The sequence below is a fragment of the Podospora pseudocomata genome, chromosome 4 (assembly GCF_035222375.1).
Source record: "Podospora pseudocomata strain CBS 415.72m chromosome 4, whole genome shotgun sequence".
NCBI lineage: Eukaryota > Fungi > Ascomycota > Sordariomycetes > Sordariales > Podosporaceae > Podospora > Podospora pseudocomata.
In genome coordinates this window covers 535,183-562,364 of record NC_085888.1, presented here as the reverse complement: position 1 = coordinate 562,364, position 27,182 = coordinate 535,183, and the positions used below count along the sequence as shown (strand labels likewise).

The 27,182-nt window shown below is 52.8% G+C and overlaps 12 protein-coding genes across 12 annotated transcripts; 7 read left to right on the top strand and 5 right to left on the bottom strand.

The window, feature by feature from the left end:
* Positions 1-236: 236 nt before the first annotated feature.
* Positions 237-870, bottom strand: QC762_401620 (uncharacterized protein; the record flags this gene model as incomplete). Its single annotated transcript, XM_062889616.1, has 2 exons — positions 237-734; positions 805-870. 2 exons carry the CDS (start codon positions 868-870, stop codon positions 237-239), a joined length of 564 nt encoding a protein of 187 aa, XP_062743140.1.
* A 2,024-nt stretch (positions 871-2,894) lies between these two features.
* On the top strand, positions 2,895-3,356 carry QC762_401555 (uncharacterized protein; the record flags this gene model as incomplete). The annotated part of the gene is made up of 1 exon (XM_062889615.1): positions 2,895-3,356. The coding sequence occupies one exon, from the start codon at positions 2,895-2,897 to the stop codon at positions 3,354-3,356; it is 462 nt and encodes a 153-aa protein (XP_062743139.1).
* Positions 3,357-3,626: 270 nt separating this feature from the next.
* QC762_401550 (uncharacterized protein) lies at positions 3,627-5,819 on the top strand (the record flags this gene model as incomplete). The annotated part of the gene is made up of 1 exon (XM_062889614.1): positions 3,627-5,819. One exon carries the CDS (start codon positions 3,627-3,629, stop codon positions 5,817-5,819), a length of 2,193 nt encoding a protein of 730 aa, XP_062743138.1.
* A 2,449-nt stretch (positions 5,820-8,268) lies between these two features.
* On the bottom strand, positions 8,269-9,288 carry QC762_401540 (uncharacterized protein; the record flags this gene model as incomplete). The annotated part of the gene is made up of 1 exon (XM_062889613.1): positions 8,269-9,288. One exon carries the CDS (start codon positions 9,286-9,288, stop codon positions 8,269-8,271), a length of 1,020 nt encoding a protein of 339 aa, XP_062743137.1.
* Positions 9,289-9,630: 342 nt separating this feature from the next.
* On the bottom strand, positions 9,631-11,382 carry QC762_0062710 (uncharacterized protein; the record flags this gene model as incomplete). The annotated part of the gene is made up of 2 exons (XM_062883629.1): positions 10,714-11,382; positions 9,631-10,623 (listed from the first exon to the last, which is right to left on the bottom strand). Exons 1-2 carry the CDS (start codon positions 11,371-11,373, stop codon positions 9,631-9,633), a joined length of 1,653 nt encoding a protein of 550 aa, XP_062743136.1. The 5' UTR covers positions 11,374-11,382.
* A 379-nt stretch (positions 11,383-11,761) lies between these two features.
* Positions 11,762-14,637, top strand: QC762_0062700 (uncharacterized protein). The gene is made up of 9 exons (XM_062883628.1): positions 11,762-11,871; positions 11,925-12,672; positions 12,752-12,810; positions 12,867-12,974; positions 13,030-13,241; positions 13,297-13,594; positions 13,659-13,754; positions 13,811-14,054; positions 14,116-14,637. Exons 2-9 carry the CDS (start codon positions 12,042-12,044, stop codon positions 14,331-14,333), a joined length of 1,866 nt encoding a protein of 621 aa, XP_062743135.1. The 5' UTR covers positions 11,762-11,871; positions 11,925-12,041; the 3' UTR covers positions 14,334-14,637.
* Positions 14,638-14,982: 345 nt separating this feature from the next.
* On the top strand, positions 14,983-15,490 carry QC762_0062690 (uncharacterized protein; the record flags this gene model as incomplete). The annotated part of the gene is made up of 3 exons (XM_062883627.1): positions 14,983-15,181; positions 15,260-15,326; positions 15,385-15,490. The coding sequence occupies 3 exons, from the start codon at positions 14,983-14,985 to the stop codon at positions 15,488-15,490; spliced, it is 372 nt and encodes a 123-aa protein (XP_062743134.1).
* Positions 15,491-16,433: 943 nt separating this feature from the next.
* QC762_401510 (uncharacterized protein) lies at positions 16,434-18,122 on the top strand. The gene is made up of 3 exons (XM_062889612.1): positions 16,434-17,505; positions 17,584-17,746; positions 17,806-18,122. Exons 1-3 carry the CDS (start codon positions 16,878-16,880, stop codon positions 17,966-17,968), a joined length of 954 nt encoding a protein of 317 aa, XP_062743133.1. The 5' UTR covers positions 16,434-16,877; the 3' UTR covers positions 17,969-18,122.
* Positions 18,123-19,556: 1,434 nt separating this feature from the next.
* QC762_401500 (uncharacterized protein) lies at positions 19,557-21,165 on the top strand (the record flags this gene model as incomplete). The annotated part of the gene is made up of 3 exons (XM_062889611.1): positions 19,557-20,064; positions 20,138-20,582; positions 20,640-21,165. Exons 1-3 carry the CDS (start codon positions 19,860-19,862, stop codon positions 21,163-21,165), a joined length of 1,176 nt encoding a protein of 391 aa, XP_062743132.1. The 5' UTR covers positions 19,557-19,859.
* Positions 21,166-21,417: 252 nt separating this feature from the next.
* QC762_401490 (uncharacterized protein) lies at positions 21,418-22,282 on the bottom strand (the record flags this gene model as incomplete). Its single annotated transcript, XM_062889610.1, has 4 exons — positions 21,418-21,594; positions 21,649-21,702; positions 21,759-21,857; positions 21,917-22,282. 4 exons carry the CDS (start codon positions 22,280-22,282, stop codon positions 21,418-21,420), a joined length of 696 nt encoding a protein of 231 aa, XP_062743131.1.
* A 350-nt stretch (positions 22,283-22,632) lies between these two features.
* QC762_0062650 (uncharacterized protein) lies at positions 22,633-23,102 on the bottom strand (the record flags this gene model as incomplete). The annotated part of the gene is made up of 2 exons (XM_062883626.1): positions 23,050-23,102; positions 22,633-22,817 (listed from the first exon to the last, which is right to left on the bottom strand). Exons 1-2 carry the CDS (start codon positions 23,054-23,056, stop codon positions 22,633-22,635), a joined length of 192 nt encoding a protein of 63 aa, XP_062743130.1. The 5' UTR covers positions 23,057-23,102.
* Positions 23,103-23,997: 895 nt separating this feature from the next.
* On the top strand, positions 23,998-25,973 carry QC762_401480 (uncharacterized protein). Its single transcript, XM_062889609.1, has 4 exons — positions 23,998-25,189; positions 25,248-25,337; positions 25,383-25,500; positions 25,564-25,973. Exons 1-4 carry the CDS (start codon positions 24,392-24,394, stop codon positions 25,722-25,724), a joined length of 1,167 nt encoding a protein of 388 aa, XP_062743129.1. The 5' UTR covers positions 23,998-24,391; the 3' UTR covers positions 25,725-25,973.
* The last annotated feature ends 1,209 nt before the right edge of the window (positions 25,974-27,182 follow it).

Genomic DNA, 27,182 nt, shown 5'->3' with positions numbered 1-27,182 from the left:
ACGGAGCAGTACGACATCAACTGGCTGTGTGCTAGACATCTGGGGAGCAAAGGTATCTTCTACGACCGCGACGTTCAACCGTTCCTCCACATCGGCTGGCACCGCTCCAGCCGCCGGAACAGGCAGAGCTTGTGCCGTGTCTTGCACCGTGACCTGCAAGTTGGGGGAATCTTCGAGCAAGTTCAATAGCGACTTGGAAATAGGAGGCACCCGCCACCGCCAGAACACGCGCCGATTCAAAGACTTGCCCAGTCGAAGTATTCTGTCAGGTAAGAAGGCGAGTACTCGGGCTTCATGGCGTAGATGCTCATGGCGCGACCGAACCTGGCGGCCCGGGCGGGGTCGCTGCCGAGGATCTCAAAGGCGGTGGTAACTGTACCATTCGCCAGGGCAAACCCCGTCTCTGACGGCTCTGAGGACCCGGGCCACTTTTCTAAGGCGTCAAGCATCTTGACCGCAGCCGGCCACATCTCATGGGTTCCGCTCCTCAGCCAAGCGTTCAACACCGGGTTGGTTTGAAGGGCTTTGGAGGCTTTGGTATGGGCGACCATGCCGGGTTGGGGCTCGTGGAACACGTGCATCGTCATGGCATGTCGCAGTAGACGGCCGACGATGGATTCAGTCAGCCCTGGGACCTTTGCAGCAACATCACCAAAGGAGATCTGTCCGCCCGCCGGCACCATGTCGGTGACACCGAAGCGGGTTATGAACTGGAGGCACACCATATTGTTGTGCTGGTCTTGCATCAGTGTCTAGTTCTGCCATTCATGACATGGTTTGGGCTGTTCGGGGTGCGAATCTTACTCCCGTCTTTTTGCAGAGCAAGGCCATGAGCTCGAGTAACAGATCATACAGCTCGGCGGCCAGCATCTGAAGAGTGAAACTCGCATATTACCACCCAACGCCGTCCCCATACGGCAGGTCGGGAAGAAAGTGCAGAGCCGGTTCAGTAAATACGTGCATTTTCCCCACTGTGATATTCTCTCGACCGGTTCAAATCTCATTCAGCGTTGTTTCACTGAGTGGCACAGTCGATTCTCGATGTATTTGCTGGATCGGATGTCATCGTGGTCGATTACAGCGACCGCTACCCATGCATGGTGCTTACCAGCGAGAATGCAAGGTAACCATGCTGAACCGCGCCACCCACTCTATCTATTGACGGCGTTTCTATCAGGGTACAAAATCGCCTGGAAAGGTGCTTCGGTGAGGGGTGTCTGTGTTTCAGAGCGATGACCTTTGTCTGGTAAGGCTGGGATGCGCCAACGGGGCACCCTGATAAGCCAACCATCATGCGGTAGAGTCTAGGCCCTTCCTCGGTGGTTAGTGTCCCCCCTAACCGCATATCGATTAACCTGGAAGCTTACCTACGGTATTGAATGCAACCAACCCGCTATATGTTGTAGTCAGTGGGAAAACGGAACACAATACCTCAGGCACTCTTGTTCTAGACACAACGCATACCTACCCTTTACAAGCTGTACCATGGCATCACAGACACATTCCGTTTTTGTTTCCGGCGTCACCGGCAATATTGGAGGCGCTGTGGCAAAACTGCTGCGAGAATAGCATGGATGGGACGTCAAGTCCACAGTTCGCGATCCCGATTCTCCTGGAGCAAGGGCTCTGGCAGCCCTTGGTGTGCAACTTCTTCCAGGCAGTTGGGACGATATTCCCTCTTTGGTGGATGCCATGTCTGGCATCGACAAGTTGTTTGTCTGCACAGCCACACACGTTGAGGATCCAGGCCTGGAGTAGGTCCACGCCATCAATATTGTGCGCGCTGCTCAGTCCGTCGGCAGCATCAAGCAGGTTGTCATATGTACATCAGTCGGTGTCTTCTCTCACCAGGAGGGGGACGAGGCGCAGCACAGCACATTCTTCGACAACGTCATGACGGCAAAGAGGGCCGGTGAGCGAGCAGTCACCGAAGACTCTCCCTGGAAGTGGACGATACTTCGTCAAGCCATCTTCATGACCAATTTCCTCGCCCTTCAGGTCGACTATTTAGTCCAGGATTCCGGGCATCGGGTGTTTGGCGAAGCACCATGACATCGGAGACACCACTTGCCCTTGTCCTCCCCGAAGATATTGCCAAGATTGCCGTCGCAGTGTTTGGGCAAGACGAAAAGTACCATGGCCGAGTCTTGGGTGTTGCGGGCGACGTGCTCACGGTGGAGGACGCGTTGACCCAGCTGGGGGGTAAAACAAAGCGGTCTTACACGCCGTATTACCATGTCAGATGATGAGACTGAGGAGCAGAAGGAGTCCCTGTGTTTTACCGTTGCTGAAAAGTTTTTGCGTCACATGGCCGATAACATTGACCTTGATGAGTTAAGGTCCATGGCCGACCTGACTAGCTTCAAGGGATTTTTGGAGAAGCAAGAGGAGCTGGTGAAGCTCGCCTATAGCGGCTAGGAGGCAGGCACGTAGGTAATGATAGCTCAACATGATGATATGATCAAACCACAAATCAATATCAGCTACTTCGACTCTAAGTTTCCGAGACAAAACCAAATTCCTGCAGTCTTTGCTGGCTTTGCTTTCACCCCGTCCTTTTCCACTGCGGCCCCCAAAGAGAAGTGGGACACCGGCCACAGGAACGTCGCAACGGACAGAGCAGCTGCATGCTGTACAACACACCGATGGGCAAGAAGTAACCGCCCGCACAGTGAGAGATGCTCATACCCCCCAGCCGTCCAACCCCGCTGCCCTTGCACCACACTGCCCCACGATTACCTATTTAAGACTCCTGGCCACCACCGGTAGCTCCCTCCCACACACCTCTCCACGCTACACATAAACACATCATACACATATACCTACAAATACCATATCAGCATACCTACACTCACAACCCAAGTGACATCCCTCAAGTTCACCCACCACCCAAAATGTCATCCCCCCTCCGCGAGCAAATCATCACCACAGCCAAAGCCTGGGTAAAGGCTCATAACGACCGTGACGCCCAGGCCATCAAGTCCCTCGCCTCCCCCGACTTCACCGCCCACTTCCATCCTGCCTCGCTCCCTCCCCAGGGCGACAAAGACGCAGAAGGGTACGCCGCCTTCCAGGCCCAGGCTTTCCCTCTCTTCGCGACTTACCACGCCGAGCTCGTCGACACTGTGGTTGATGAGACTCAGCTCAAGGCGGTGGTCTACCTCAACAGCAACGGCACCGCGGCCGTGCCCGGTGTCACCGAGCCGTACAAGAACCAGTATGTGCACAAGCTGACCTTGACCGAGGACGCCAAGTTGGTGAGAGTGTTTGATTCTTTTGTTGATAGCGCGGGGATGTTGGGTTTTATGGGGAAGGTGTTTGCTGCCACTGGGGGGGCGCCTGAGGGTGGGAAGTAAAGCGAGGTCGATTTGTTGGTGGCTGAAACTGGTGAGGCTGTTGTCAAGGCTTCTTTGTGGAGCGGGGTTCGGAAATAACATGTTGGTTGGTTGGCAACCTACCGCCAAGCAATGCCAGATGCCGGCGTGATATCTATGCAGTTGGTCAGGCGGTGGTCGCTGTTGCTTTTTGGTCAATACTCCAGGCAATAATAAAGTGGAAGCACATATATACCTGTGTGTGGAATATCTCTCGAGTCCCACTCACCCGCGAGATATGTGCTGTCAACAATGTCCTCAGAACCATCTCTTTGCACTGCCTGTAAGGGCCTTATCCATCGTTTGGCCACCGAGCCTAGGACTGAGCCCGAGGACTACACAGTGGTAGCTGAAAGCTTCCTCAAACTCGAAGACTCTTGCGCGGCCGGATGCCCACTGTGCAGACTTATCCGACAGAAGCTTGTGCATGACGCATTCACGACCACCAAAAGCTTTCAAGACTTTCGCTCTGTCTCTGCGCCGATTCATGTCGAGTTTGATGAAAATACGATCTGGGTATACTCACCGGCCCAAGATGAACTTGGTTACAAGGTACAGGCTACTTTGTACCGCAGGCCAGAAGAAAAATCCGATGATGGTGTGGACGATCTCCGTCTGAAGCCTGAAAGGGAGATTGATGATACGGGAAACGGCATGATACACTCGCTTCAGAACGATGAGGGGCTGGAAGCCGTGGTTGCTATAGCGCGTGATTGGATCTCGAACTGCTTGAACCGTCACATGCGCTGCTCTATGCTGGCTACCTTGGATCAGTCCGGTCACCGTGCTGTGCCAATACTACCTACCCGGGTGATCGATGTGGGAGGTAAACCAGGGGCTCCAAAGCCTCGACTGGTAGTCCAGGACGGCACTCCGATCCAAGCGGAATACTTTACGTTGAGTTACAGTTGGGGTGGTGGAGTAGCAGCCGGGACAAAACTGACCCCAAGTAATCTCGAGACCATGCAGCAAGGGATCGACATGGCAAGCCTCCCCAAGACCATCCAAGACGCCATCATCTTTACAAAGAAAATGGGTCTGGTACGTTACCTATGGGTTGATGCTCTCTGTATAATTCAGCAAAGCAACGATGCCTCAGACGACCATACTCATAAAGCAGATTGGGCGTTGGAATGTGCCAACTTTGGCCGGTATTACACCGGCTCCTTGTGCACGCTGGCCGCCACGGGCTCATTGTCATCAGACGAGGGCTTGTTCTTGGACAGACCGGGCCTCGACTACCCGGCAAACACCTACACAATACAGCGTCACACCCAAACCGGTCAGCCGGAGTCATTGGTGATTGAACCATCGCTCCCCAGCTGGATCTCGTGCATCAGTAAGGGGCCCTTGACATCGCGTGGGTGGGCCATGCAGGAACGCGCCATGTCACCGAGAATTCTTCACTTCACAGTACATGCCGTTTTCTGGGAGTGTGCCGAGCTCAGCGCCAATGAATTTCAAACAGAAAAGTTGAGCAACCGCATTGGATGGCCACGTCTTCCGGGTGAGGGACTCCTCAGCCAGCGTTGGCTATCAGAGCAATCAGCCGAACAGCGGCTCCACAACTCCTGGTACGATTTGGCTATTTTTTACTCTGGTTGCCAGTTCACCTTTCCTTCCGACCGGCTTCCAGCACTATCTGGCATGGCAAAGAAAGTCTGGGCCATGTGTGCTGAAGGTCCCGAGGCGAACCTTTGTTTACAGCAACCCAAGTACTATGCTGGGTTATGGGAGGGCACTATCCAGCGCGCCATTGCATGGTACAGCGTTTGGCGGCGTTTCAACCGTTCTCTCAGATACACCCATCGTTCTCACCAAAGAGACGGATATATTGCCCCCTCCTGGTCCTGGGCTTGCCTTCGGGATGACCACCTGCAAGTTCGCTTTGCCCAAAGCCATCAGCCTGGCTTTGCTGTGTACGATGACGAGGGCCCACGTAAGATATGTACAGAGTGGAAGTTTCCACTTGAAATCATGGACATCAAGGTTGAACATACCGGGCCTGATCCGATGGGAGGCGTGAGCTATGGAAAGCTCCGGGTCAACGGAATGTTAGCCCGTGTAAATGGGGTTGAAAGGGAGATGACTCCCTTTGATCGCGGCCACATTTTTGAATTTTTCAGGACAAGTAGCTCGGGCGAAGAGCACAAGCTTCGGATACACCTCGACAGTCTGGTCGACCGCCATGCAGACGGTGAAAGATACATTTTCCCATACAAACACTTTCACTGTTTGTTGGTTGCGTTTGCGGACGAAGACACGTCGGGCGACGAAGACTTGAAGTTGGTCGGCACTCAACGCGTCACGACAGCAGCATTGGCACTGCGAGCCACGGGCATCACCACGGATGGTGTTGAGGAATATACTAGAATAGGGTTGGTATTTGCCGCGAGGGAAGTGTTATTCGGAGAGGCGGTCAAGACAGTGGTGGATATTGTTTAATTTTGTTAGATAACGTAGTTGTTTTGTTACCCCTGAATCTCCCTTGACTCCTGACCCCAAGTGCACCCACGTCCGATCTGTCCTTTCCTTCCCTATAACCGGCATCGTTTCTCCATTTCAACCCATCCTAGTTATTTCCTTTGCTGACCTGATGTGTTTCCCGTCTTTGGACCTCTCACGTGCCCTTTACCAACATTATCGCCAACCTTCTGAGTCTTCTCTCCCTCCAACTTGTTGCTGCTCCCACCTTCTTCATGCCCGGCCCGTTCGATAGCATGCCCGTACCTTAGCTTGCTCCTCACCCCAGCGCATCAACCACTCCTGAACTCTCCCCCCCAAAATCAGGTAAAACAACTCCATGACCCCTTTCGCACACTTGAAAATCAAACTCCTTCCGAAGTTCCACCCTTCCGGGAATTACAATTGCAATCCACTTCTACCGTTGCATCCTCTCCATACGCGGTATACAGCGGTTTTCTCTTCTGACTGCTGTCTGGTCGCCACCCCAGTTGATCTGCCAGGTCCACCGAGATGATGTTGATTTTTCTATCTGAGTGGAGGTGTGCATCCTGGAGGTATTCTCAGTCTGGCTACTAATGTGGCCATAGACAGGCTTGTTGGCGCGGTGGCGGGGAGGTGAGGATTTGGGTGTGTGGTGATTCCAGTTCGAATTGTAACCTGAGCTTTGTTGGGGTGGACTTTGAGCTGGACGCTGTTGTCTCGCGTTCCCCTTTCACTGCCACTGTCTTTCACTTTTCTTCCACTTCCCGTGAAACGCTGGATTTCACGTCTATTCGAGAAGCTGGGTCGTTTTGTATGCTGGATATGTTGTCCTTCCGTGATGGTCGTGCTGCTGAGGGAATTCTTTTGGGCGGAGGAGGCGGATTCGCAGGGATGGAACGAGCTTCTTCTCTCGATAAAGTTTCTGGAGATTCGGTACGGGATCGTGAGGAGCTGGACTGATATGGGTCTTTTCTCCGGGGTGATATCATTTGGGAGCTTGTTGAGCTCGGTGTTGGCGGCTCGGACGAGGGCGGTGTTGTTAGCCCTGATGACGGTGGAGTCGATGGATCCGATGAAGGCGGTGTTGCTGGCTCTAATGACGGTGGCGATACCTCCATGTCTCCGTATCGATGCGGGATGTGGTTATAGGTATTGTTGGCGCGGTGCCCTGACTGGCGCCCGGGATCTAGAACTGGTTGCTTTGGAATTCTGTAGTCTCTTGGCGGCGGGGACCCTGGCACTATGCCCTTTGCATGGAATCTGCTAAAAACGTCAGGACTTGATTCTGGCTGACACTCCGCCTCTTCCTCGCATCGGTAATATCAGGATGCTCTTGAGGGTCATGGATCATGGAAACGAACTGAGCCATATGACCTTGTATTTCTCTGCTGTTGGATATCCTTTTCGTTAGTAACCGGCCCGACAGTGAGAAATAGATGGTGGGAGGAACATACATTTCTTCCTCAATGAACATCATTTCACCCCTCGGTGCCCGTGCATATTCTTCCTTTCCGGATTCCAGTCTTGCAAAGAGGGACTCCAGCTTCAAGGTATTCTGAGCCAATATCACGTCTGACTTGAGGGTTTCCACGAATGGCAAGAGGGCAGTGAAATTCGGCTTGATAAGATGTCATTTGAAATTTTTTATCAGCTGCAGACTGCTTGGGAGTTGTGCGGTCTTGCCTGCAAGATCATCAATCTTGTGTCTTATCGCTCGAGTGAGACGTCTGATGTTTCGCAGGAAATTTCTTTTCCTCAAGTACTTCATGGCGGGCGTACAAGAAGACTCTTCCTTTGGCCAGCGCGCCTCGAGAGAATTTTGCGCACATTCAACAGCCGTGAAACATGTCGTCAACATAAGGCCGTAGTTTCTGACCTCCCTTTCTACCGTCTCGGGGGTCTCTCGGCCTATTTCAACCATCAGCTCCACAAGCTTCCAAACAGTCAAACAAGTCTTTGCAAGAGAGTTTGAGGCAACCACTAGTTCTACAACTTCAGCCATGGCGTTGGGAAAATTAAGCAGACGCTGGCATGTGCCTCTCTGTGCTGTCAAACTCTAGGGAAGCAGTGATATATCACAGATAGACAAGTTGATAGATTCTTTACAGGAGAATCGGCAGATTTGCTCCAAAATCTGCGAACTTCGGGGTCGCGCGGACAAAGCAAAACAAGGCATCCACCGAGGCAGTATTCGGAATGCTTTCCGCTCTTAGGGCGCTAGGTGTTATTTCACTGCGGGATAGATGCGTTCGATATGATAGGAGACCGCAGATAAACGTCAGTCTCGACGAATGAAACGCCAAAGCGCTACACCCATATCGCCGGGCAGATAGATAGTAAAACAAAGAGAATTCTAATTTTTTTCTATCGAAAATCAACATCTATCTTTTGAGACCGCTGTAAATCTGTGCCCTCCAAACGCCTACCCGCATTAGTTATGTACTCATCACAAGGATTCACAAGCCAAAATACCAATGTTGACTCGGTCAACATACTCCTCATCCTTGTAAAGCAACGCCTTTGCCCTTTTGACGCAGCCACGCACTCCATTCCTAGAGAACATGGGCTCGTTGTTAAAAGGGTGCCAGCGGTCTGCCCCAAAGGCGTCATTCCACTCTCCATCTCCGGATTCCCCTGAATCCTGCTCAGATACCTCCACGTAGCGACAGCCATCCCCATAATACACTCTCGGCTCCTCCCTTTCACTCTCGGTTCGAAGTTGTTTCTCGGTTGAAACGCGGTTTCTTCTCTTGAGGCGGTAATCGATGAACCACACATGTGTCGGCCCGGAATCCAGTTCGGCGCGTGACGGGCCTAAGAGTAGGTCCACAAACCCGGTGACTTCTCCCCAGTGAAGTGACATGGAGTCCCAGGCGGGATTGTACTCCACGGCAATGTGTCGTGCTGCTTGGCTTGTCACGTTCTTCATTGCTGACCAGAAAGCGCACGACGGTAGCTGTGACTGGCGGTAGGTGGGCTTGTCCCAGTCAAGAGACCCAGGCATCACCGTCCATCGAAAAGGAGTGAAAATTTGAGACTGGAGGATGATGAGGTCTCGCGTGGGGAAGAGGGCGATCTGCCGATTCGTCCAGCATTCAGGGTTAACAGGCGGCGGCCCATCACTCGAGTCGCCCCAAAACAAGATCGGACGATCCTCGCGCTGTAGCAACTTTCGTTCCATGACATTCCTGGATTCCCTGCACGCCGTCCATAGTCCGCTGTCGGCAATGTAGGTTGACGGGTTGTTGAGTTGTCCGTCGGCTTTTCCACCCCGAGTCTGATCGCAACGCGGCTGGCAGACTAAAACATGACCTTCATTTTCTCGAGAATCATCCGAGGTTGTGTTTGTGCTGTCGGAAATGGTGAAAATGTGCGCTCCAGGTGCGGCCGGTCGGATGGCGAATTCCCAGATCATATGCCGAAGCTCATAGGGTAGCCGAGGGAAGCGCGGAAATGTTTCAGCCATTGTTGTCAGGTATACCGAAACGGTGTCGGTGCTGTGAAATGTGTTGTGTGAAATGTGGTGTGAAAAAAGAAGAGAAAAAAAAGGTGTAAGTGAAAAGGTTTCTATTTATAGCAAAGCGCACCCATGTAAAAAGTCTGTCTCAAGACCCACTTGCTCCTGGCGAGGATTCGTGGCTCAAATGGCTCGAAGCTTGTTTCTACGACGACTTGCTCGCCAAGATGGCCACTCAACAAAGTGAATAATAAGAGCCCAATGAGTGTCGAAAACTCTGAATTGGCCACAACGGGCACGCATCTATCACCGCCTCCATAGTCAACCTACCTGGGGAGCAACCTCCCTTACTTAAAACTTATACTCCCAGACAACATCCTCCCACCCCTCCCTCCTCCGAACCTTCGCCCCAAAACCCGCCCCATAATCCTTTGGCCTGGTAGCCGCATCAACAATACTCGCCGTCCCCCTCCCAGGCTCCCTCCACTCCCCCTCCCCATCCAAACCCCCAACCTCAAATCCAACCAGCAATGTCGTCATGACAGCCATCATCTCCGCCAAGGCAAAATGCCTCCCCGGGCAGAGATGCAATCCACCGCCAAACGGCTGATGAGCCATCTTGAACGCCCTCTCTTCTTCCTTCGTTAACCCCAAAAACCGATCAGGCTTGAAATCTAGGTACTTCTCCCCCCAGTATTCCGGAAGAAAGTGAGATGCCCCAATCGACATTTGAACCACGGTTCCCTTTGCGAGAAAATATGTTTGTCCCGTCTTGGGGGACGTGATAGTCGTGTCTTGCATCGCCGTCCTCGTGGCGATTTGGTGGACAGTGAGACGGAGGGTTTCTCTGTAGCAGCTCCACAGGAAAGGTGTTTTCTCTTCGAGCACAGCTGACGAGACGGCCAGTTTTGCTTTGGGGCCGTCTCTGGTGAGCAAGTTGTCTTCTACTTCTTTCCTGAGTTGCTCGGCGAGAGCCGGCCGTGTGAAGACATGGCTAAAGAACCAGAACAGAGTCGGGACGGTGTTGGTCATTGCTGCGAGAGGGAGGAGGGTTTCAATCTTGGCGATGTCCTCCACTGGGAGACCGGCGTTGCGCATTTCCTGCGCACGAAGACGAACAAGGGCAGAGGCGGCAGGGTGCTGTTCTGCCTGGGAGGAGTAGTAAGGAGTCAGGGCTTGGGCTAGCTTTATACGCCCGAGGTGGCCTTTCTTGGCGATGAAGGACGGCAGGATGTCCATCATCAGCACCATGATGGACTCGTTGTAGTCCCAGAAAGATTGCAGCAGGCTCGGGTCCTGGGAGAAAGGGTCCTGGTGCTTGCCATACACCGGTGGTGTCGTGGCCTTTGCGACAATGTCCCTGATCCAAAGCCAAACACTGGGGATGTTTTGTTGTTGGTTGGACTTGGAGAAGGAGGTGAATTGCCGGGATACTTCTTGCAAGGCGGCCTCGATAAAACTTTGCTGCAGGTCCCCAGAGAAACTAGTCGGGATGGCGTGCAGCATCATGCGGTCTTGAAGCACGTCGCCCTGCTCGCTCATCATAAGGTCGACGGTGCCTTTGCTGGCTTTTATCAACGGCGCGACGGCAGCTCTGACCTGGGGTTTCGTTGAGAGGTGCTTGTTCTTAAGGCCGGCTGAGATCAAGGAGGGGTCAAAGATGGCGTACAGCTTTCCTGTGAGCATAGGAAGTGTGACGATTGGCTGCTTGGATTTGCGCTGTAGAATTCGGTGGTAATCTGCCTGGTGTCGGATCAACCCGATGATGTGTCCGATGAACGGGATGGTGGGTTTCAGAAGAGGTGGTTCCCGCGGGTCTGCTCTTCTTGGTGTCGCAAGCGTCTTGATGAAGACGGCGAGAACGATGGCAGCTATCGCCGCGGCAACGGGGAAGCTGGGTGGCAGCCAAGTAAGGGCATGTCGAAGTGCCATCATCATCGTTGGTTGAGTTTGGGGACGACCAGAAAAGAATTTGCGAGGACTTGCAAGACTTGGGAGTTGGGTCTGGACACTGGGAAGCTGTTGGTTCAGGTTCACATTTTCCCCCGCCAAGCACCAAACAGTCCAACGAGGAAGACAAGATGATTGGGCCATGACACCCCCAAAGATAAGCTGGGAGCTCTAGGGCTGACTTCACCTTGAGGTTACACGTAGTGGATTTCTTCGGCAATAACGCTTACCTCGGGGCAATATCGGTGAAGCCAAGGTGAGCGGCCAGCACAAGGCCGATGCTGCCCCTTGGATGGCAATTGGTAAAAACACGTGCCCCATCCATGCATCGGATCTGCCCCTCTTCGTCCCCCACTCGACCTGGTTCTCGGATTGGAAGGTGGTGTAGCTCCCCTGGCATGTCTCCATCAGAGGTGAAATTTGCACACGTTTGGTGATCGGCGTGGGCAGCAATGAATTCGCTGCCGGCCAGCACGTGGGCGCAATAACTGGAAAAGTGTCGATGGTTTCACGGACAGGAACTGAGGCCCGGAGATGATCACTCCTGAGTTTGTCAACATTTCACCATCGACGCAGGACGGGTTGCAAGATCTCTTGCATACCGAGATAGAATTACCCGGCCAATAAACTACATTTCTGAGAGTGCGTGTTCCTAACAATGACGTACCAGCACACGATGGCTACCATTCTCCTATGGTTCCCAGGGTTGTTAAAAGGAAACATGTTTTTTCCCAGCATGGATCCATCACGGCTTTTGTCTTTGCCCTTTCCAGACCGAGCAAGTCAGAGATCAATCAGTCGTCATTTCGATCATGAAAGTCGTCATTCTCTCCGCTCTTGCGGCCGTAGCGACCGCCGTTGAACTCTCGACCAACCTCAACTACCACAGTCCCTCTACCCGTCACTCCAACCTCGGGATCGACCTCCCTACCGTCCAGCGCCGCACCCTCAAGCGCGACTCAGTCCCGTACTCTCCCGATGATCTGAACTTCACCCACGGTATAGCCTCTGGAGACCCCTACCCAACAAGTGTCATCCTCTGGACCCGCGTCGCTCCGTCTTTAGCGTCCGACCTCGGCAACATCACGGTCGAAGGCAACGTCCCGCTCTACTCTCACGAGACAGAGCGATACATCAAAGCTGATCCCAATCCCATCTGTGTCGATTGGGCTGTTTGGCCTGCCACATCCTCCAATGCCACCAGGTGGAAGCGTCAAGGGAATGAGACTGTGGTTGCCAGCGGCAGGGCGTACACCACGAGCGACATTGACTTCACCATCAAAGTCGAGGCTGGGGGTTTGAGCCCGTTTACTGAGTACAACTACCAGTTCACCATATGTGGGTCGGACAAGAAGAGTAGGATTGGCAAGACAAAGACGACGCCGGATAAAAATGACAATGTTAGCGAGGTGAAGTTGGCCGTGTTCAGTTGCAGCAACTTTCGTGAGTGATGGTTTTCTTTTAGCTTTGTTTACCTTTTTGTTCAGGGGTGAAAAGGGGGCTAAGTACCTACCATCGATAGCAAACGGGTACTTCAACGCGTATGGGAATGCTGCGAGGAAGGGAGGGTTGGACTATGTGGTTAGTGCTTGTGATCCTCGCATTTAGAACGGGAAGAGAAATGCTGAAGATTCCAGATCCATCTTGGAGATTACATCTACGAGAGTGCCGGTGGCGGTGAGAGGGCACATGATCCCCCGCGCGTGACCTTTACGTTGGGTGACTATCGGACTCGTCATGGCCAGGTAAAGCGCCTGTTTAGATCAAGTTTCTCGAGTGTTGCTGACAAGGAGTCATTAGTACCGAACCGACCCGGATCTCCAGCTCTTGGCAGCAAATCACCCCTGGATTCCTACATGGGATGATCACGAGGTGGCGAACAATGGCTACCGAGATGGATTCAGTGCGCTCAACAACACCGAGGCTTCGTTCCGCCAAGGTGGCCGGATGGTTAGTGTCGACCAGAGAAAGATGAATGCTGTCAGGGCGTATTTTGAGTGGATGCCCATCAGGTGAGAAGTGGTGTTACCATGTCTTACCCTAGATGTGCTGACCTGAAAATGATAGACAGGTAGATCTAGACGACAATCTCCGCATCTGGCGGTCGTTTGAACTGGGCAACCTCGCAGATCTCATCATTTTGGACACGAGAAACTACGACCGGAGCATCACTTCCCTCGGCTGGAACGACGCCTACATTGAGCTCATCCGCGATGAGGCCTCCCGGTCTCTCATGGGCGGAAGACAGGAGAGCTGGTTTTATCGTACTCTGAAAGAGTCCAAGGATAGGGGTGCCAAGTGGAGGATCATAGGCAGCCAAGTTATTTTTTCTGGTGCGGACGGTGCTGGTACTGACACTTGGGGTGTGAGTATATCTCCTTATGGAAGTGAATCACAATCCTGCCTGACTGACAATGGCGGTTGGACAGGGATATACCGCCAACCGTAACCGCACTCTGCAAACTCTCATCGACAATGACATCGACAACAATGTCTTCCTCGCCGGTGATAGCCATCGTAATTGGGTGAGTTTAACCCCGGCCACGTCCGTTGCTCCGAAATTGACACGGGAGGTAATCAGGTCGCCGACGTCACATGGCTAGGCGAGTTGGATTACAACCCTGCCACCGGGTCAGGCTCCCTGGGTGTAGAATTCGCTGGTACAGCTGTCAGCTCAAGTGGTCGGGCCGGTCCGATCAGTGCTGCCAACACTTACGCCCGAAATAGAGTGAGGGATACCGACGTGCTTCAGTGGCATGAGGGGTACTACAGGGGATATTTTGTCTTGTCTGTGCAAAAGGACAAGGTGACGGCTGGTTTCTTTGGTTTGTGCAACCAAACTTTGAATCTCTTCGGTAACGCCAAGTGCTGACATTGGATGGCCAGGATCACCCACGGTTGCAACGAGGAATCCTTGGGAACTACCCCTGGCGAATTTGACTGTTCTTTCGGGAGAAAACAAACTCTCCCGCCCTGTAGCTGGCGGGAAGGTAGAGGCTGGGTTTGCAAAGGGGGGAACTACCACGGGGACCAACCTGACTTTGAACACTGAGACGAAGCAGTGGGAAGTGATCGGCTTCGATGAGATGTTTATTTCTCGTTGATAGACCGGGAAGGGAATCCTGACAGCTTTTTGTCTTGAACTCCCCATGTCAATTTGGACCAATGGGGGGGGATAAGCACATAGTGGCATGTCATATTGCCACTATAGAAACTTCAAGTGAATGCGAAGGCAAGGTATGCCAAGATATGTCGTACCAGGCACCTGTAGATAATTACCAATGATTGATGACCATCTTAGTCAGAGCTAGTCGACACCTCGGGCTCTAGAGGAATCGCAACTAAAGACCTTTGGGTGAGAAGCCCTGGCAACACAAAGCCCTCGCATCACAGAGACTCGGACTTAGAAAGCCACCTCGCACTAGAAGCATGGCCTGACATTGTGTGACTTTGCCTGCCGCGGGATGCGAACCTACGTAGCATAGCCACTGAAGCAAGGACTAAACACAATCTCCTTTAGGTTAAGCGATCTATATCCATGTTGTTAGACGCGGCGGAACGTCGTGAGCCCGAGATAGTTGCCCAAAGAGTCTTCAGCTGAGCAGAACCGCAACGCTAAAGGTTGCCGGTTCAAAGAGCCAATACAACTTATAAAAGGGGGCTGCCTGCCCCATCAAAGCCTCTTCATTCACTCCATCACCGCAACCTTGACTCTTGTCTTCACCACCACCTTGCCTTCAACCCACAGACAAAATGTTCAACCTCAAGAACATCATCACTCTGCTCGCTGTCGGAGTTCTCTCCGCCAGCGCTGCTCCCGCTGCTGATGTCCCAGTGGCCGAGGCTGAACCCGCGCTTGTTGATCGCCAGATCAGTGCCCGGGTGTTCGCCTGCGAGCACATCCGGAGTCAAGGTGCCTGCATCACGTTCAATGCTCCTATCGCTCAATGCTGTGAGTGACACCAACTTTCTGGGGGTGCCAGGGCAGTGCTGACATACTGATCCCATCACTTAGTCAACGTCCCCGCAGCCTGGAACGACAGGATCAGCACGATCATCAACCAGGACAGAAATCTCTTCCGCTGCGTGTGGTTCGAGTAAGTACTTCTCCGTCTTGCGATCACTGCTTTTACAGCTCTAACAAAATACATTCAGGCATGGCGGCTGCAGTGGTCGTTCATACGCCAACCAGGTGGACGACCATCTCGGTGACGGCGATGGGTACTTCAATGACCGGATCAGCTCCATCAGGTGCGGCTAGAGCAAGGTCGCGTCGGTACGGTCGAGCCCAAAGCCACGGTTGGTGAGATTCTTGACGTTGCTGCTGCTGCTGCGGCGGCGCCGTAAGAAGATATGTGCCAACGGGCAATGAGGATGACCAAGCTACTGGGCGTGATGATCTAAAGACAATGGGGTAGCATGGTGGACAACAACACTCTCTCTCTTACTTCTCTTTCTTTAGCCGACCCGAGGGGGGTGATGGGAAGGGCATGAAGCCGGCCATGTCCGCTATTCCTGTTTCTTGCCTGGCGGTCGGTGACTTTTTACTTTCCTGTCTGTTTCAACCGATGATACCTATTGTCAGGTTGGAGAGATTTTGTGCCTAGCAGAAATGATTACGGGTTCAAAGAACATAATGAACTGTCGTTCCTTCGGTCCTGCAAATGTGAAATTAAGTATCTGACACCACTTCAAAGTACCTGAGCTTCGGTCCTTTCTAGGTTACAGCGGAACGAGATGGCCCATGTCATTTAGACTGTCGTTCTGCCTGCTAGCCTGGTTTTATTCCAGCTAGTAACTTGGTCTAGTTCGCTGGGACGTAGGACACTGGCCCAAAAGGTGAAGCAGAATATGGTGAAGGTGATGATAATGAACAAATCTAACCAGCAGAGAGTAACTACAGAAAAGTGTGCAAAATACAAGCCCTGGGAGCAACCTGTGTACGCGGGCCTGGAAAAGGTGAGACCAGAGCCCTGAGAGCAACCATATGTTTTAAGTTGATTGGAAGATAACTGTAGAGAGAGCTTCTATCCAATACCATCTAAACTTTGACTCAATGAAGGCACCTTGTCTTCTCCAACTACGATTTCAGACGTGAGGATGTTTCCACGGAAAGTAACCCGCAGTAAGTTAGCCGGCTCTTGGCATCGTCTCTCTGAATTGCTTCTTTTCCAGCACGCACCACCATTGATGACCGGGGTTCTACCTCCAAGCTTGATTTCTCATCTTGGCTATTGTCACTTTCCAATCACAACCCCGGCGAAAAGCAGTAACAGGTATGGTGCGATAGCTTCTCTCCTGATATGGACTGGGGTCATGTCGGACTGGCCTTCAACCCCTCATTTCTCTCTCAACATCACAACCACGCAACACCGTAACAAAGTTTCACCATTGTCCGTGAACTTGCCACACCAATCCAGGTTGTTTCCAACTTCCCGACTCGGATAAACCAGCATTCGCACAAGTTCAAACTCGAAGCCAACCTCAACCTAGCGTCGTTAACAGCAGGCGGACCTCGCCGATCACAACGGAGCACTCCTCGTTTATTCCCTCAAACCCACCATTTATTCTCCCACATCGACTCCCTTTTTTTTTTCAGACTTATCCTTCCATTCTCTCCATCAATCTCATACGGCCCCGACGCCATCATGCCCGTCACCACAGTCGGAATAGCAGGCATAACCGGCCGCCTCGCCCGCCTAATAACCCATCACCTCCTCGCCCTTTCCCCCACCCTCACCATCAAAGGTTACTGCCGCGACCTCTCCAAAGCCACCTCCTACCCAACCCTCAAAAACATCATCATCACCCAAGGCGACCCATACGACCCCACCGCCCTACGTCATTTCGTCTCGGGGTGTGACGTGGTGATCTGCGGCTTTTTCGGCGACCCCCGCCTCATGACCGAGGGGCAGAAACTCCTCATTGAGGCGTGCGAAACTGAAGGGGTGAAAAGGTATGTCGCGGGGGATTGGACGCTGGATTATGATAAACTTCAGTATGGGGAGCACCCTCAGAAGGATTGCCAGAAGAGGGTGAAGGAGTTTCTCCAGGAGGACGGGAGGAAGGTCAAGGGGGTGCATATGTTGATTGGGATTTTTTACGAGACGCTTTGGAGTGATTATTTTGGGGTTTTTAGGCCGGGGGAGGGGGAGGGGGTGGTGATGAGGTATTGGGGGACTGGGGAGGAGGTTTGGGAGGGGTTGAGTTATGATGATGCTGCTAGGTATTCTGCCAACGTGGCGCTGGATGAGGAGGCGGTGGGGGTTGTGACTTGTGAGTGATGGCAACTAAGCCAGTTGTGTGTGTATGTGTGTGTGTGTGTGTGTGAGCAGGTGGCTAATGATGGATCAGTTCTTGGTGACAGGAAGAGTACGAAGCAGCTTGCGGCCGAGTTTGAGGAGGTTTATGGAGTAGCTCCGAGGTTGGATTGTTTGGGTACGGTGGAGGAGTTGCAGACCAAGATGGAGACCACGCGCGAGAAAGAGCCGCAAAATATCTTTGCTTGGTTGGCTGAGTATGTTTTTTATAGACATTCGAGTTGTTTGATGGGTGGGAAAGCTAACAGTGTTGTAGTAACTACCAGACTTATATCATGAACGGACAGACCTATGTTCCAACCAAACTGGATAATGGGCGCTATCCAGATGTCAAGCCGCTGACATTCAAGGAGTTCCTTCAGAACCACAAAGTGGAAGAGTTGAACGGCTTGTATACTAAGGCGGCTGCAGATCTCTGAGAAAGCAAGATCACTGAATAACGACTGTACGAGAAACGAAGGGAACATCATAGAAATAAGAAATCGAAACTTGCCCAAAATCTATCAGATTGACCGGCCCCGAGTCATCTGATCGGATGCGATGACATGCAGCTTGGACCCTGATCCTCCCGGCCCCGAATCGGCTCGGTGCGGTCCCTTCGTACCCGGCCGGGACTTTGTCAACTCACCCGAGGCAGCCGTGGCCGGTGGCTGGGCATGTCTGCATGCCTGTGGCGCACGTGGAGGGCTTCTGCAGTTCTAATCATCACGTAATACCAACGGGCTATCATCACGTGCCAAGACACCTAAGGTACGCAGCGATTCTTTCGCTGCAACATCTCACCGAGGATTTCGCGAATTTCCTCTTTCAGGCCAGCAAAGCGTATAGGAATAACATCCGCGCTGTTGTGTTACTCCAAGTCCAAAGTCTTGAAGAGGCACGAAGGGGGGGGCTTGGCCTTAAAAAGTTAAAACAAGTCCCAAAACCGGGACTGCTAAGGGCCAACCGCATCTTGAACAGACCAATAGCGGCCTCGCCCACCCACCCATCATCCACTGACATCCCGTCAGTTTTCGGGGGCCCAGACATGCAGAATGGCACCTGTTCCACTCCCCATCTGTCTCGTCCCAAGTTTTCGTTTCTGCCGTGTCGCTCTCGGGCGGGAGACTGCCGAACCTTCTTTTTCTTTGATGGATAGGGTAGCAAGTCCGCTGAATTCCGTGAAGTCCGGCTGGGAGGGTGCTGGCTGTGCCTCCCCACGCTATGCCTCGGGGGGGTTCAAGGGTCGACCCGCAAGTGGATAGCACTTGTGTGTATGCAAGTAACTCGGGGGCGGGGAGGGACGCTACGTAAAATCCTTCCCGAACTTTGGCAACTTGTGCTATCGTTCTTGTGCCTCTGTGATATCAACCTCCAATGTGATGGCCTACCTACTGTGAGATGAACTCATGTCTGCATGTCATCGGGAATGTCATCTCGATCTCACAACATGTCACAAAGTTCCATGATTTGGTGTATCACAGAACCATCTCTCCCGAGCTGGGGCAGATCCTTCAAGCAAGAGCAGCCAGAAAAGACAGAAGGATCGCGGCTGTCCGGTAGTTCTAACGATCAGTACTACAACCTTACACCAGAAATTAGACGCCAACAGGGTGTCACAAGCTGACAGGCGGCAGTGTCTATTTGTGCCATCATTACATCGCTTGGGAAAAGAACATGCTGATCTGCATGTTGATTTTGCTGACCTTGCGTCTCTTGGGACTAAAGCAACGCTTTTCCCACACACCACCAGCAGCTTTCTGACTAGGACTATCGTCTTGTTGGTGATATTTGGCTCTTGGCCTTGCGGTCTGACTTGGCCCTACCAGGACTTGGCCACCAATCTGGTCCACCATTGCTGCTTGATGTACACCAGGGGCCGCGATTCCTCTCCTTTCTTTGCAGGTCCTGTGTAACCAACCTCCTACACCCTACTGCTGCAATGGGATTCCCGGGATCCTGGTAACCGTCGACCCCTCCCCTGTCATGCCCCAGAAACCTCAGTGGCACATCTGCCGTTCTTGACCACCATGAGGCACGTACAACTTGACTTGATGTAGCACTGAAGCACGCAAGACATAAATCCTTCCCGTTGGTACCAGGACACAGATAACTCCGGGGTCCCAGTGTTCGTCTTCCAGGTTCACCTTTCTCGTTGTCAAAGCTTTTCCCTCTTAATTCTCCGCGTTCATCCTCCACAGATCCTACTCTTCGGTTCCGGCGCAATTTATCCACCTCACCCCAGCAATCGTTTGAGATCAGTGAATGGCAAAGGATTTGCTTCCCATCCTTGACCACTAGATTTGAGCACTGCCCTACAAGATCGCCAAGATGGTCCAACTGGACAACTTCAGCACGGAGCAAAAACAACAGTACATCCTCGCCACCGTGGTCATCGGCCTGATCCTGTCAACTGGGTCACACGTAGCGAGAATATACGCGCGGCTAAAGATCATAAAGGAGTTACGAAGGGAAGACTGGTGTATGACGGGTGGTCTAATACTGAGCTATGGAACAGTGGCATGTTTGCTCTACGGTACAACATCCTTTTTCCACATACTTGAATTAGGTATCCTTTAATCACACTCTGGGACTAACAAAAACAACAGGTTTACCCAACCAAGGCGTCCCAATCCCTGTCCTCGGGAAAGAACGCTTCAAAGAATTCCTCCTCATGATCTGGATCATCCAGAAACTCCAACCCCCAACCCTCTTCCTCATCAAACTCTCCTTCATCATCTTCCACATGACAATCTTCCAAGGCGCCACCTTCCGGCGCATCTCCTGGATCGTCGCCATCCTCACAGCCTGCTGGGCAGTCGCCAATGTTTTGGGCACAACCCTCCAGTGCAAACCCCCTTCCTTCTTCTGGGATAAGGACCAAACCGGCTCCTGCCTCCAAGACCCAGTCCACAGGATGGGTGTCCCCAACGCAATCATCAGCTCGCTAGGGGACGTCATCATTTTCGTGATGCCCATTCCGCCGTTGATGAAACTTCGGGTGCCGAGGAGGACAAAAATCGGCTTAGTGGGGGTCTTTAGTCTCGGTATTTTGTACGTCCTTCCCCCTCCCTTTCCACCACCACTACTCCCAGGAACTAACCAAACCAGCGTCCTCGTAGCCAGCTTCTTCCGCTGGATAGCCCTCATCGGCTCCGACAGGGACATCTTCAACTCGTCCCAGGTCCAAACCGGCGTGTGGACCTACCTCGAAATGTCGGTCGGCATCACCTGCGGGAATCTCCCCTTCTTAGCTCCTCTGCTGGGGTGTGTCGGGCCGACGAGGAAGTCGCATATGCCTGCTTTGTCGACGAGGGAAGAATACTATGCTAGGAATCTCAAGGTTGATCCACTTGCTAGTGGGACGTCGCAGAATACCGCCAGTACTATCACCAGAGGGCAGAAGCCGCTGCCGATGGTGCCGGGTCAGCACCGACAGAAGAGGGAGGGGTTCACGAGGTTGTATGATAGGGGCGGACAGGGGATGGATGGGAGCTTGAGGACGCTGCCGAGTGAGTTTGATATGGAGATGCAGGCTATTGATGCGATGGGGTTGGAGAGGGAGTCTGGGGAGGAGTTGGTGGGTGATAGGCAGGGGGAGAGGGGGAGGGGGAAGGGGGATGGGGGGTTTTCTTGAGTCGAAAGTGGGAGGGAGGTGTCTAATAGGCTTTGGTTTCTTTCTTTCGTGTGTGATGATATCCTGGGGCTGGGGGGCGGTTGTACACCACGGGTTTTGTGTATGTATGATGAGGACATGCAGCATGTATCAGGTAATGTTAAACACGATATTTACTCTTGGATGTAAAATGTCCAGGAATGGAAACGTTTTATTTCGAGTCTCGGAGTTGGTGTTGAACCCGAGGAAAAGACATACTTTGTTGCCCAGCCCCTAGCAAGCGCCGTCCTTGGCACCAGGACCACTGTAGTTCTGGCACGGGGTCTTGGCATCAGTGCAGACATTCACCAAGGTGGCCTTGTCACCGTTGGCCTTGGTGATGCCGACAACCTCGCCACCCTTGCGGGCGGTGACACCCTCGACGTAGACTTCGCGGGCGCACTTCTGGCACTGCGAGGCTGTTAGTACACGTCTCGCAAACCATGCCGAATCGGGTTAACCTACTGTTCCGCACGAGCGATAGACCTTGCCGTAGTTCTCGGCATAGAAGTTGATGATCTACCGAGGATGTTAGAGTTGGACGTTCCATAAGGGGTGCTTCGAGGAACACTCACATTGACACGGCCGCAGCCGTTGTGCTGGATCACCTTGTCAGAGGCGTGGTAGGCACCACCACCAATAATGTTGGTGACATCTCCCGGACGGTCGTCCTTCTGTAATTGGGGTTAGATCGGAACGTAGAAGTCTGGCGGTCGGAGACCGGTCCACTTACGATGGAGATGGCATCCTCGCAGACGTCCTCGAACCAGATGAACTCGAGGTTACAGCCGCCACCCTTGCAGTAGACACCCTCACCGACGGTCTTACCGATGATGACGTTGCGGAGAGTACCACCACGCTCAACAACGAAAGCGGTGTCCTTCTCACCACCTTCACTTTGGCCATTGCAGCTGCTGGGGTTTCTGTCAAACTTGCGCCAGCCACCGTCGTAGACCTGACCAGCCTTGACGTAGATGGGCGCAGTCAGAGCCACGTTCCCAGTGGCCTTGGGAAGGCCGCCGGTGTAGCCCAAGCAGGCGAATGCCGTAGGGGCAGCGGCGAGAAGGGTGAGAGCGATCTGTCCGGCGTTGGAGAACATTTTGGGCGGTTTACTGTCGATGAATGATTGACCGACCACAATCTCGAAACATATGGGCTGTTGACACTTGCTTTATAGATCAGACGAAACCTGTCATTCAACTTGATTCTCGCAAGCATACCTACCTTACGGAACAACCCGTTCTACCTTTCCCCGTAACTCCATGTCATACGAGCCATATCTCGATCAGAAAAGGACTAGAGTCTGCATACAGTTAGGTGCAGGTATTGGCACCCGGCGATGCTCCCTGTTCCGATCCACGGAAGGACGGAGGTCCTCCATACGTTCAGAGAACCCCGGGATAATTGTGAACGGGAGATCCACGGTGTTTCGTATTTTCCTGCCATGTGTCACGACGAGACCGTTACGATGGAGACCATCTCGGCCTCGTCCAAGAATGAGCAGTGGGCCGACGTGCGGCCTTGCTTCCTTGATGAAGCTGTCACCGACATGGCTTGGCAAGTGTCGACATCAAGCTGCACCCCGGATTTGATTTCTCCGCCTGGGTTGGCGTCGGGAGTTGAGAGCCCCTGAGCTTCCTAGCTCCTAATCCGGAAAGTCCTCCGCTACCGAAGATCAACTAGGCCGACAGTGAGAACGTACCGAGGTGTAGGGTTAGTTGAGAATATTCACTTTCCAAATTCTAGTGAACGTCCAACCCCACCGGAAGGCCGCTTTTAGCTTGGTGGAAAAAAATGCTACCAAGTCTTCGACTACCTAGTTCGATGGCATCAACAACGCCGCCGTCAATGTCTGTGCAAACTTACCATTCATCAACCCTGCACCATGATCCCCGCGAACCGGAGCATCTCAAACCATGGACTCGGGGCCGTTCTCCGCATGGCACCCCCGCAGGTGGGCCCCGTGCTGTCTCAGTTGGATGGATTTTATCCACCAAACAAATGCCGCTCCAGCCACCCTCTCTCCCCACATCCTCCGTTGCATTCCCATGAAACAGACTCCTTAACTTTATAATACGGCATCGTCCTCTTGTACTCCATCTTTTCTCTTCTTAAATCCAACATTGATGGCAGTGAAAACCAGTTTCAAAGATCACGTGAGCCAAGCTACCCCTGAATCCCTTGACGCATCACCGCTAGTGGCGTCGGAGTTCGACCTCTCTCTTTCTTTGTCAAGTTCACATTCTGAAGACTGTGTCTCTTTTCAAAAGCCACCTCGGTGATTGCGGGAACCACGAAAACTGCTGAGACAGATCTTCACGGCGAGAGTGTTGTCGCCCTCCACCTCCCAGACATCAAGGGGGGCTTGTCTCTGCCGCGTGGGGTAGGTAGCTGTGTTCCAGGTTGTTATCTTAAAGTTACACAAAAGACGGGAAAATGTGGCGTTTGTCCTCAGCTCGTACGTCGCCCAACCAGGTGAAGCTCTACTATCCCATGATCTGTGGCGCATAAGCGGTCAATATATCATTCAAACATTGATCCTTCACCATCAACATGATGAACCATGGTCCCTCTCTACTGCTGGTGAGAAGCTCTCGGTGTGAATGTGACATTTTACCCTACCCCTCTTGCCAAAATGCACCGAGAATCAATAAACAGTGCGCCAGACAAGCCACGGCAGGTAGCATTGGTCATGAGCGGGAGTCAACCGCATAGTGGCTGCATAATGTAGCATTCATCAACTCAGCCCTACGCATGCCCTCCACCAGTACCGGGCACGTTTGCGATCTAGACCCCTCCTCTTCTGCATGTCTAGCCGTGAAATATTTGGTTCCAGTTGGACTTTGGCAGCATCTTGGCTTCTGTTTGGCTGCCGCTAGAGCAGAGTGTCGGTACAGGGCTGAGTTACGCAAGCCATTGCGATAAAAGACGAAACGCAGATCCCAAGAAACGACGAATGATCGTGGAGGTGACGGTCGAGAGACATGGCTGCCTTGGCCTTCCTGTCTGCGGCGACATCCGTGGTGTCTTTGCGGAATTCGGTCAGAGGAGATGACGCGGTGGATAAATAGCTGGGTCGATGTGTCGTTGAAAGGCTCCATCTTCTACATCCTGTGTTCAAAGATTTGACTTCACCCTTCAGATCTGATCAGAAACAATAACGAACCTAGCACCTACCATACCTATCTCACGTTCCACAACACCAAAAATGTCAACCTCCAACCAACCCCAAATCGTCCCCGGCCAATGGATCGTCACCCTTCGCCCCTACGCCACCTCGGCCATCAAATCCACCCACGTCTCCCTCCTCCACAATCTCACTGACGACACCTCCTCCCCCGTCAACGTCTCCATTAACTCCGAGTTCGACCTCCCCGAAATCAGGGGGTACACCGCCTCCTTCGACGAAGCTACCAAAGCCGAGCTCGAAGCCCTCCCCGAAGTAGCCGACATCGAACCCGTCCAAATCTTCAAGCACTGCGCCGTCGTCACCCAATCCAACGCCCCCTGGGGCCTCGCCCGCATCTCCACCCGCTCTAAGCTTCCCCCCGCCGGTCCCTACACCTACAAGTACACCAACACCGGCGAAGGCGCCATCGCCTACGTCATCGACACCGGCATCAACGACGCCCACGTCGACTTTGAGGGGCGCGCTTCAAAGGGCCCAAAGTTTGTCACTGTTGCTGCTGGGGTGGAGGTTAGCGATGAGGATTTGAACGGGCATGGCACGCACGTTGCGGGGACGATTGCGGGGAAGACGTATGGGGTTGCTAAGAAGGCGCAGGTGATTGGGATCAAGGTGTTTGATGACTCGCCTGAGCCGGGGGCACAGACGGGTGATATTATTAGTGCGTTGGATTATGTAGTCAAAGAGTTCAAGGAGCATGGGAAGCCGAGTGTGGTGAACTTGAGTCTGGGTGGCGGTGCGTCCCCTGCGATGGACAAGGCGGTTGCGAGCGCGGTCAGGAGCGGTGTCACTGTGGTTGTGGCGGCTGGTAACGAGGCAGTGAGCTCTTTCCTATGACATCTATGTTTGGGAGGAAGGATTGCTAACACATGGACAGAGACAGGCCACCACCAGCTCTCCGGCTAGAGAGCCTCTCGCTATCACTGTTGGTGCGAGCGATGTTGGTGACAAGGTGTGGCAAACCACCGTGAGTGTCGAGTCACTCCAACATGCTAACGCATTCGTCATCTAGGCCGCCAACTTCTCCAACTATGGCAAGATGGTCGACATCTTTGCCCCCGGAGTCCAAATCCTATCCACCTGGATCGGGGGCACCGAAGCTACCAACACCATCAGCGGCACCTCAATGGGTATGTCCCCAACCGACCTGAAATCTCTACGTCGACCTACGTCGCTAACAAGCTCGTGAAAAGCATCCCCTCATGTGGCTGGCGCAGTTGCCCAGATCATCGGCGCCGAGTCCACGGAACCTCTTCTTGTGGTTCCCAAGCTCCTCCAGTGGGCCGAGAAGAATGACCTCAGCGGTCTCAAGGAGCGGACCATCAATGCCCTTTTGCAGATTTCTGACGCTTGAAAGTTTGTAAAAGAAACTGAAGTGGCAGAGTGGCTGGTGGAGATGGACGTTAGTGTTGGGTGCGGGGGAGAAGCGGAGAGAGTCGTAGCCGAGGCCTTGGCTGAGCTATGTCAAGATGTTTTTGTGGCAAAGATCAGGAGAAAGATTGCTCCGTATGATGAAGATCTTAAGATTGTTAACCTGGAATCAAGTCTGGTGCTTATTTTTATGTAGAGCAGTTTTGAATCTGATGATTGCTCTCACACGAAAGAAGAAGGTAAATCAGGTGATGCTGCTTGCTCGTGAGACGTTCACTTTTGCTGTTTCGGGCTCCAGGGAGAATTCCTCCGTGTTTGCTCCCGCACAATCAAGCGACAAGCGCCTGCTTCTCGCTTAATTCCCTCGGCTGTGGCATGATCAACACGCGCTTCTCCTTTTTTTATTCACTCCAGTTCCTCCGTAGACTGGAGATGTTTTCGAAGGCGGGGCGTACCAGCCCTATCTAGGGCAAGCTTCAACACAAGTGCTACAACATATCGCAGTCTAGATGGCGTTCTGACATCGACTACGGATAGATTTCGCCGATCCAGGGTCCACTTCCCGTGTTCCTTCCCGTCAGACAAGAGGACGATCTGGGGGAGGCTTGTCGTAGTTGCTTCAACGGGGTTAGCGCACTCCACAGTGCTGACGCCGTGACGGTTACAATATCGAATGGGGATGGCGAACTGTCAGGAACAAAACAACGAGAGATCCGACGTCAATGATCTTGACCTGCCTGATACAGAGAAGTGTATGTTTATATGCGCCGATCATTAAGGGTCTACATGCTGTCCTATCCCGCGACCAGCCACTGTCAAGGTTTGGCGAGCAGCTTGGCGAGCACCTTGACGGACGCTTTGATGGACAACTTGACAGGCTTCGAAGCACATGGAGAGAGCTACAACAGGCAACTGCAAACGAATATGTGTTCTCGATAGGTATCAGTGAAACTTCTTTTGCGTGAACTGGGTGTACGGCACAAGCTTCTTGGGCTACTACGATCTAGATCTCAACGGCGACGCCAACGACCAAATCGCTGACCGAGAACCATTCCATTTTTGACGTTCCTGCATATAGCCGAGAGCCTCAACGGGAGAAGCCCACAATTCCCTGGGAAAAATAAGGTAGACAACGACGGTAGCCAAGACCATGCTCCCGGAGGCTCTCCGCCACCCCTCCACATCATTCGATGCCTCCGGTTACCCGGTTTGACCGTGCGATTCAGGAGCATGGATCTGAGCAGCAGTCACTTCTATCGTGAAATTGACTTCAGATCAAGCCAGTGCTTTGTAGTAGATGCCTTGTAGATAGCTGAAATATCCATACGAGTAGGTCAACTCTGACACTTCCAACATCAAAGTTCTCGATCAGTTCAGGAGAGGCACTCGAATCTGGAGAGGGGTCCAGGTCGCCCGATTAGACCCTCTGTAGGCATGATCT

Bases quoted from the DNA above. Each gene is read 5' to 3' on its own strand.
- QC762_0062700 (XM_062883628.1), top strand. From the start codon at position 12,042: ATGAAAGTCGTCATTCTCTCCGCTCTTGCGGCCGTAGCGACCGCCGTT. The intron at 12,673-12,751 runs GTGAGTGATGGT...TACCATCGATAG, and splicing joins GTTCAGTTGCAGCAACTTTC to CAAACGGGTACTTCAACGCG. The intron at 13,242-13,296 runs GTGAGAAGTGGT...TGAAAATGATAG, and splicing joins TTTGAGTGGATGCCCATCAG to ACAGGTAGATCTAGACGACA.
- QC762_401510 (XM_062889612.1), top strand. From the start codon at position 16,878: ATGCCCGTCACCACAGTCGGAATAGCAGGCATAACCGGCCGCCTCGCC. The intron at 17,506-17,583 runs GTGAGTGATGGC...ATGATGGATCAG, and splicing joins GGCGGTGGGGGTTGTGACTT to TTCTTGGTGACAGGAAGAGT. The intron at 17,747-17,805 runs GTATGTTTTTTA...ACAGTGTTGTAG, and splicing joins ATCTTTGCTTGGTTGGCTGA to TAACTACCAGACTTATATCA.
- QC762_401480 (XM_062889609.1), top strand. From the start codon at position 24,392: ATGTCAACCTCCAACCAACCCCAAATCGTCCCCGGCCAATGGATCGTC. The intron at 25,190-25,247 runs GTGAGCTCTTTC...ACACATGGACAG, and splicing joins TGGCGGCTGGTAACGAGGCA to AGACAGGCCACCACCAGCTC. The intron at 25,501-25,563 runs GTATGTCCCCAA...GCTCGTGAAAAG, and splicing joins CATCAGCGGCACCTCAATGG to CATCCCCTCATGTGGCTGGC.